Genomic DNA, 9,465 nt, shown 5'->3' with positions numbered 1-9,465 from the left:
ACTTGAGAAAATTTTGTGAATTTGAAGGATTTAAAAAAGTGATCAACTGTATCCATAAAATTAGATTCCGGCCGGATCCAAAACTTTTATTTAAATTAAAATCCGACCGGATCCGGATCTCGACTTAAATTTAGTATCCAGTCGGATTCGGACCTAAAAAAGTCGTTTTTCGGCTGGATCCAGATACTGGATCCGGTAAATCAGTAATTCTAAGTGCTCCGGCCCGCAAAAGACTTAACTTTTTCCAGATCCGGCCTGTTTATTGAAAAACGTTGCCCACTCTTATATTAGATTGTTGACTAAATACAAATAAAAGTTCTGTAAACGATCACAAACTTGCTTATTAAGTTCGTTCAACGATGAAGTCACTCACGCAGAACGAATTCGGTTGCGCAGCAACAATTTGTTATTAATTTGTTTTAAAATTGTTAAAATAATTTTTAGCTAGCTTTAGTTTGATGTCTAGTAAAATAAGATAAACAAAATAATTGTTATAAATTTTAATTTTATCGGCCTAGCCCAAGTGTACTGACTGCGGCCCGCAAAACAAAATTATGCGGCCCACGAGGACTTTGTTAGGTAAAAGCATACGTTTTTTAAACAAAAAAAAAAGTCTTTGAGATAAAAACTTTCAATAAAACGTTTCATAATTACTGCTTAACTTAAGAAACTTAAAGTTAAAAATTAATTACAGCAATCACTTTATAACAACTGCGACCCGCAGAAGGCTTTCAAACTATTCATCAGCGAACATTATTCTCTAGAAGATTTTGCCTGCAACTTTTAAGAATTATCTCTTTTAAGTATGAAATGAGATTAAAATAGTTTGCTCTGTCATATCATTTTAGCTAGCAACCTTTGTTGGATTTACCAAAAGTTTTTATATTTTCATATTAAACTCACACAAAATTGAATTTATTTGTACAAAACTTTAGATAAACTTTAGATAACTATTTTTATACGTTAAGCCATTAATTTGGTTATAATTAGGATAAGATTTTGATATAAAAAAATATATATTAATACAAACATTTTAACTATCAAGGCATTAAATTTCTTATCTTAATTTAGAAATATCAATTTAAACTTAAAGAAATTTCTTTAATTTTTTCTAATCTATACTTGTATCTTTTATTTTTAAAAGTATTAGTATGAAACACTGGTAGTGAATAAGGCTGTTTTTAATTGGCGTATATTATTGTTTTGTTATTGAAGCCTTTATATTTTCAATTATTTAAATAACTTCTTTAATAAACTGAATTATCAGAAATACATCAAAAAACTGATCATAATACATCATATAACTCGAATTATGTTTTTCATAATAAAAAAACATTAAAGTAGTTTTATAAACACTATTAAATCGTTACTAAAAAGTTCTTAAAGAAAAAAAAAAGTTTTAAATATGATATTTATAATTACAGATTTCATTGTTGAAAAAACAATCACATGTATTAATTTTATATAAATACGACAATTATACATTTTGATTTTCTAAAAACTTGTTAGACAAACTAGATTTCGCTTAAAAAGCTTGTTAATTAAACAAACTAAAATTATACAATAAAAACTTTTGAAAGGTAAGAAAAGTGAGTTGTCAATTAATCACTTAATTAAAATAATACCAAAAACTATACAATAAAAATCAAATCAAACTTTTATTTTAAGTAAAAAGTTTAGTACTAGTTAAGTAAATATCCAAGTGGTGTGCTACTAAATAAAGAAATGTTCTTCGTGCACCAGGTTCTAGGACCAAACGCATATTGTCGTGCTATAAACTATATCATAATAAAAATAAGAACTATATGTTAGGAGCTATAATACATACATATATATTGTTTATATATTTCAATATATTTAGTTTGTTTTTATAGTATAAACTTTGTATCTGAAAATAAACTCAAGTCTAAAGAATGTTATAAATTTAATTTGATTTTAAAAGTTATTTAATCTAAGCAATTATAACAGCAAGACTAACAAAAAATTTAGTTTAGCTTTGCAAGCAAGTTATGCGCTTGTTGTCACAACCTAGCGGAAATAATTATTTAATTGCATACATTTTCTTATTCATCGTAGTAACTCCAATGCAGAGTTGTCAGAACTCGAGAAAAAAAGATGAAAACAGAATAAACATTCTGGAAACATATAATTTTATACTCGAGTAACTAAGTGGCCATTTGTTAATTTATTTTTCCACTTTTATACCTTGACGGATGTGTTCTGAAGTGCGGACATTTTTTTATTGTTTGTTCTATATTTATTTATTATTTATCTTTTCATTGAAAGCGGTTGAGAAGATCGTTCATTTCTGAACATTTAGTGAATAATCATCGAAACGTTTCAACTTGGACAGATTTACAATAGTTAAAAAGTTGTTGGCAATTTTTGAACTAATTTAAATGTAGTCTACCTGAATTATGAATAGCAAACCTGTTTTTTATTGGCATGGTCGTACGTTGCCCACCCCCACCCTAAAATTCATTTTAACCGTATCGCCACACAATCACTCGAGCGTATCGCCACACAATCACTCGAGCGTATCGCCACACAATCACTCGAACGTGATATTTAAAAAGCGTTTATTAAGTTGTTAAGATTGTTAAACATTTAAGAATTCTTAAACTGTAGCAACCCTGCCTTAAAGTGTGAGTACAAAACTGTGTCAACAAAAGAAGAAAGAAGCGTAAAAATTTGTTATTTTCAAAATTTTGTAAAACAATAACAAGCATTTTAATACTTTAGATTTAAAACCAAATTTTGTTTAGATAAATTTGATTTAGAATCATGTAATTATCAAACTTTAACAGGACCAATATTTTCAAAAAATTATTGCCTAGTGTTGTTTTAACTTCTAGCAATACAAATTAAAACTTTAGTTGTAAAAAAGAGTAATGTAGTTTTTTATGACTTCAAGTGTAACTTTTTTATTAATAGTAGTTTTTTCAATTTAATTATTTTAAGTATCTTAACATTACAAGCATTAAAGTCATTAGATATTTGAAGTTAGAGTTTTATACTCAGTCTACATAAAAAAGCCCATTTCTTAAAAAAGATAAAATTAAAGATCAAATGACCTAATTATTAAATAAAATATATAACAAACCAATTATTTTTTTTACGTCTTCCATCAATAGAGTTTATATTAAACTAAGTCTTATATCTTTGTTATATTCATTAAATAAATATTGTCATAACGTTTTTTATTGTGTTGTTAATTTAGAGCAAACATTTAAAGCTAACATAAATTTCTAACTGACAAAGCATTTAAATTCTCAATAGGATTTACAAATTATAACAAAACTGTACAATTTTCTTTAAATTATATACGAATGTAATTGATATTCTTTTACACAATTAATTTGGTAGAACATACAATGTAAGTTTATAGCTATAATTACAATTTACCACAATTCATTCAATTGGTTTATAATACTTGATATGATTTATCAATTTTTATACTTAGTACTAAACAACTAGTATACAAATAGTTCAGCGGAACATGTAAAAATGTCATAGTGTCAGTATTCAGTAAAACTTAAATTTTTATTATACTGCAGGTTTAGAATTCTATATACTTATGGAGAAAAATATTTAAAAACTTTTTAAGTTAATATAATTTGAAGTTTCTTATAAAAAATTCAAATTTTTAAATATTTAATTTTATTTTTTTTATGATTAAATAACTTGGTATATAAAGAATTTTAAACATAATTTAAAATTATTCAAACTATCTCATTAACAAACTTTAAACATTTATGTTGAAATATTATAAAACAAAAATGTAAATTAGTAAAAGTTACACAAAAATGTTTAAAAAAAATTTTAATTTAAAGATTTTACGTACCTTTAAAACTTTTTCAATAAAAAAAGTTTAAGTTAATGAACTGTGTAGTAGTTTATAAAGTAATAATATTAAACTGCTTTTCTGTACAGTCCGTAAAATATTTTTTTTAAACTCTAAATAAATTTTTTATGCCAATTAAAAATAAATTAATATCTGAATTGCATTTAACTAGTTGAATGCACTTTAAAACTATTAAATACCGTTTTTCTACAATTTTTGCGGGCAACTTTTAAAAAATAAACAAAAGTACTTAAGATTAATAACAAGAAACTGAAAAACTTGGAAAATATTTTTTTAAACTTGTTTGAAATGTTAAAAGCACAATCGTTGTAGCTCAGCAAGTTTAAATTGAAAGCTATCATAAAAAATTAAACTTCAACAAATAGTACAAAAAGTAAGTTTGCTTTCTTTGTTTTAAAAAATAAGTGCAAAGCATTTCCATATAGTTTATTGAATGACAAAAAAAGACGCTGAAAATTATTGGTCTTAGTGCATGAAAAACTTTTCTGTTTTTTTTATAGTACAAATTAATGAGTTAGGAAAATAATGCAAATTTAAACGCATTTATTTTTTAAATACAAACTTATTTGTTTAAACATGTCAACTAGTAAAAATAAAAACTTATTTAGTATTTATTAATTCTTTAATTTAACAGCTGTTTCGGTGTTCAGACAATTTTTAAATTTTTTTTTAATGAAATTTTGCATAAACGAAATAAAACATTTAAACAAAACAAATATTGCAGAAAGTTGAAAACTAGATAAAGGTAGTTTGGAAAGACAATTTAGATAGTACCATATTTTTAAAATTAGATTGGCTCTAGTTCAAATTTTGACATGTTTCAAAAAGACAAGAGAGACACTTTAAAATTTAAAAAACGATATTTTATTTATAAACTGTAATTGAAAATTTTCTATAAACGTTTTGAGGTAAACCGATGGTTTTAAACTATCAAATTTTATCCAAATTAGTACTCATTTACAATTTTTAAAACAATTTATTTAGCTGAGTTCTATGCTACTTACTAGTTGAAGTTACACAATAAGTTTGACAAATATTCAAATAAAACATTCTCAACAGTTGTTGTATATAAGGGCAAATTGTTAAGAGTTAGCAGTTTGGGCTAAAAATTCAAAATAAAATTCAAGTCCAAGTGTGAATGCCAAGTTTTATTTTTAAGTGCAAATAAAAAAATCAAATTATATCAATATTAAAATATCAAATTCAAATTTAAATGTGAATAACAAGTTCAAACCTAAGTGCGAATATGAAACCAAAACCATAAGTGAGATTATCAAAATGTGGTTTTTGAATATAGAACTGAAATGTAATTCTTGAATATGGAGCTGAAACGTCAGAACTCGTTGTGGTAAGATCTCATTGCAGCTCGATATTGGAGTGGAATGAAAATGTAAGCTGCGTAGCCAATCAGAAGACAGAAGGCAAAAAAAATAGAGTCTGGAAAAAAAGTTGAATAATTAAAAAATATATGTCATTTTAAATGCAGCTTAAGTATTTAAAGTTTAAAATACGATAAGGCTAAAACATAATTTAAAATTTTTGTAAATTATTTTAAACAAAAGTTTCATGTAACATAAAACAAAATTTGTGTTGCTAAAGTAATTTATTTTTCTAAAAAAAAGTTAGGCAGATTAACTTGAAAAAATCAACTATTTTTACTGTATGTATAGTAGTTTATCTGTTATATGTAGTTTATTTGTCTGAATTTTTTTTTTGCAAAATAACTTAAAAAATGAACTATTTCACTGGATCTAAAGTAGTTTATTTTTCTGTTAAAAAAAGAAGTTTTAGCAAAATAACTTAAAAAATAGTTGTTTTTAGTGTAGCTATGGTATTTTGATTTTATAAAAATAAAGATTTTAGCGTAATAATTTAAAAATCAGTTGTTTTTACTGTAGCTAATGTAGTTATTCTTCTGAAAAAAAGTTTTAGAGAAATAATTTGACAAGACATAAATTATTTCAAGTTTAGCTTAAGTATTTTATCTTTAAATTACGAGAAAGTTAAAAAACGTTTCTAAATTATCTAAAAAAATGTTAACAACAGTTTTGCTACACTTAATCAAATAGAAATTTTTGAAAATGTATAATTAAAAAGAAAGTTTCTTTCAGCTTAGATAAGGTACTTAAGGTTTGAAGTTACCAGAAAGCTACTAAAACAGAATTTATAATTTTTAAGACAACAACATGCTTACAACTTGCTGGAAACATAATAAGTATTTAAAATATTTGATTTTGTAAAATAAGATAAACTTTGTGTGAATTAAAAACTACGTTTTATTTGTACTTGAAACGTTTTAAAAATCTAAAGTACAGTTTTTAAAAATTTTGTGTTTCGTGAACAACATTAACTTAAAGATTAAACATTAATAAGTTGCAAATTAATGAAAACAAAGGTAAAAAATGTATAGTTTTAAAGCTTATTAAAAAAAGGAAGTTGATTTTAAAATAAAAACAAATTATAAAGAACAATTGTATTTCAAATTGTAAAATGTGTTAGAAAAATTTAGTTTGATTAATAAAAGTACAATTTAAACTTGTATATGTTTTCTAGATAGATTTTTGCACTATGTTATAAATTTTGTTGTTTTGAGTTAAATGTTTATATTGAGTTATTTTCATTCAATAAACATCTTTAATTTAATTAAACATAATTGTACTAGAAATTTTTAATCAAAATAAAAGTATGTACTTGATCTAAACTTGTTATAGTTCTGATTAAATGTGTTTGTTTTTTGTTTTATATGTATACAAAATCAATTAACTGAAATTAAGTACATCAAAGTCAAATTTTACAAAATTAACAAAGTAGTGTTAGAATACATGATTTTGTTTTTTGATTTTTTGTGTTAACTTAAAATAAACTTTTTTGTTTTAAATCGATTAAAAATTAAACATCTACAAAGTGTAGTTAAGCCAACGTAAATCTTTAAAGTAAAGTTTTCTATTTTTGTCTTACTAATTTTATGTATCAGTTTATTTTCATTTTTTAATAAACCTAAAAAATTTTCATTGACATTTTGTTTTAAAAAAATAAAAGCAAAACCAATAGGCTAAAGCAACTTCAGAATATAATTTTTTTTTTAATTTTGTCTTTTTTATGTGATAATAGAAAAACTTACCATTAAAATTTTAAATACTACTACATGCAACTAACTTCACAATAACTTGTGAATACTTTACAAACACCGATTGTTTTAAATGTTAATTTTATTTCAAAATAAACTACGTAGTTTTCTCTACCAATATTGTTCAAACATTTGTTTATTTATAAAAGTTTTTTAATAGACTAACTTTGAAGTTTTTACAAACACTGATTAGTCCGATTTTAATTTTATAATAAACAAACTAACTAAATAACTTCCTCTCCCAAGGCTCAAGTAGATAGGCACCCGTGGTACAACAGAAGTAAAAATACAGCCATCTAAAGTAGCCTGTTAAATTATTAATATTTATTTAATATATTGTACAACAAAAATAAAAGTACACCCATCTCAAGTAACCTGTTAAATTGTTAATATTTATTTAATATATTGTACAACTGAAATAAAAATACAGCCATCTCAAGTAGCCTGTTAAATTGTTAATATTTATTTAATATATTGTACAACTGAAATAAAAATACAGCCATCTCAAGTAGCCTGTTAAATTATTAATATTTATTTAATATATTGTACAACAAAAATAAAAATACAGCCACCTCAAGTAACCTGTTAAATTATTAATATTTATTTAACATATTGTACAACAGAAGTAAAAATACAGCCATCTAAAGTAGCCTGTTAAAAAATTAATATTTATTTAATATATTGTACAACTGAAATAAAAGTACAGCCATCTAAAGTAGCCTGTTAAATTATTAATATTTATTTAATATATTGTACAACAGAAATAAAAATACAGCCAACTCAAGTAGCCTGTTAAATTATTAATATTTATTTAATATATTGTACAACTGAAATAAAAGTACAGCCATCTAAAGTAGCCTGTTAAATTATTAATATTTATTTAATATATTGTACAACAAAAATAAAAATACAGCCACCTCAAGTAACCTGTTAAATTATTAATATTTATTTAATATATTGTACAACTGAAATAAAAGTACAGCCATCTAAAGTAGCCTGTTAAATTATTATTATTTATTTAATATGTTGTACAACTGAAATAAAAATACAGCCATTTAAAGTAGCATGTTAAATTATTAATATTTATTTAATATATTGTACAACTGAAATAAAAATACAGCCAACTCAAGTAGCCTGTTAAATTATTAATATTTATTTAATATATTGTACAACTGAAATAAAAATACAGCCATCTAAAGTAGCATGTTAAATTATTAATATTTATTTAATATATTGTACAACAGAAATAAAAATACAGCCATCTAAAGTAGCATGTTAAATTGTTAATATTTATTTAATATATTGTACAACTGAAATAAAAATACAGCCATCTAAAGTAGCCTGTTAAATTATTAATATTTATTTAATATATTGTACAACTGAAGTAAAAATACAGCCAACTCAAGTAGCCTGTTAAATTATTAATATTTATTTAATATATTGTACAACTGAAATAAAAATACAGCCATCTAAAGTAGCCTGTTAAATTATTAGTATTTATTTAATATATTGTACAACTGAAATAAAAATACAGCCATCTAAAGTAGCCTGTTAAATTATTAGTATTTATTTAATATATTGTTTAACATAAATAAAAATACAGCCAACTCAAGTAGCCTGTTAAATTATTAATACTTAATTATTATTTTATATATTAACATTCATCTAATATAACTTAAGAATTTATTAATAAATATTTTGTTTTTTACCAGCTTACATCTCAAGTAACCAGTGTAGTTATGATTATTTATTATACTATATATTAACGTGCATTTAATAAAGCTTGTCAACTCATTAATATTTTTTATATTAGCATATATTCAAGGTAATCTGAGAAAACATAAATATTTGTTACTTGATATATTAAAATACGTTTAAGGTATATTATAAAGTTATTATTATTTTATACATTAACATACTTTAATGTAACCTGGGAAACGATTATTATTTATTATTATTTTATATGTTGATACACATCTTAGGTATTAAGATATTGTTAATTAATATTTATGATATACTAGTTTCATTTGTAGCTTGTAAATGTTTTCAAAAACTAACATAATATGCTTCAATACTTCATATAAGATGCAAAAACTATAATAACAACATTGTCAATGTTGAATTTTATACAAATAATATTACTATTATCGAATTATTTATGTTTTATGTTATATTGTTTCCTAACAATATTTGTTAGTAAATAATTTTAGTAACCTGTAAAAGTTGTTGGCTTCGACCCGAATGTTTCCCAATTGTAACTCATTTTTAATAATTTTTCTGAAAATATATTTTTATTTACATTTACAATCTAAACAGATATTTAAAAACTTTAACACAATTTCAATAACTTTTCTAAAATGATTTTTTGTTTGCATTTGATGAAACTATATTATTCTAAACAAATATTTTAAAGTTGTAACACATTTTCAATAATTTTTCTAAAAAAGTATATTTTCTTTAACATTTATTGAAA

General features: G+C 23.2%; 1 protein-coding gene across 1 annotated transcript; it reads right to left on the bottom strand.

The window, feature by feature from the left end:
• Positions 1-4,375: 4,375 nt before the first annotated feature.
• On the bottom strand, positions 4,376-9,265 carry LOC145842628 (serine palmitoyltransferase small subunit B-like). The gene is made up of 3 exons (XM_082950103.1): positions 9,207-9,265; positions 7,218-7,298; positions 4,376-5,302 (listed from the first exon to the last, which is right to left on the bottom strand). Exons 1-3 carry the CDS (start codon positions 9,253-9,255, stop codon positions 5,199-5,201), a joined length of 234 nt encoding a protein of 77 aa, XP_082806229.1. The 5' UTR covers positions 9,256-9,265; the 3' UTR covers positions 4,376-5,198.
• Between the last annotated feature and the right edge of the window lie 200 nt (positions 9,266-9,465).

This window comes from Thalia democratica, chromosome 8, assembly GCF_965202585.1.
Source record: "Thalia democratica chromosome 8, ktThaDemo2.hap1.1, whole genome shotgun sequence".
Classification (NCBI taxonomy): domain Eukaryota; kingdom Metazoa; phylum Chordata; class Thaliacea; order Salpida; family Salpidae; genus Thalia; species Thalia democratica.
The sequence above is the reverse complement of the archived record's forward strand: the minus strand, read 5'-3'. Positions and strand labels throughout refer to the sequence as shown.

What these genes read in the sequence shown, in the direction of transcription:
- LOC145842628 (XM_082950103.1), bottom strand. Translation starts at nt 9,255, where the DNA reads ATGAGTTACAATTGGGAAACATTCGGGTCGAAGCCAACAACTTTTACA. An exon ending in GAAGCCAACAACTTTTACAG is followed by an intron (nt 7,299 to 9,206) that starts GTTACTAAAATT and finishes ATAATTTAACAG; the next exon opens with GCTACTTTAGATGGCTGTAT. An exon ending in TTGGGAGAGGAAGTTATTTA is followed by an intron (nt 5,303 to 7,217) that starts GTTAGTTTGTTT and finishes CTTTTTTTCCAG; the next exon opens with ACTCTATTTTTTTTGCCTTC.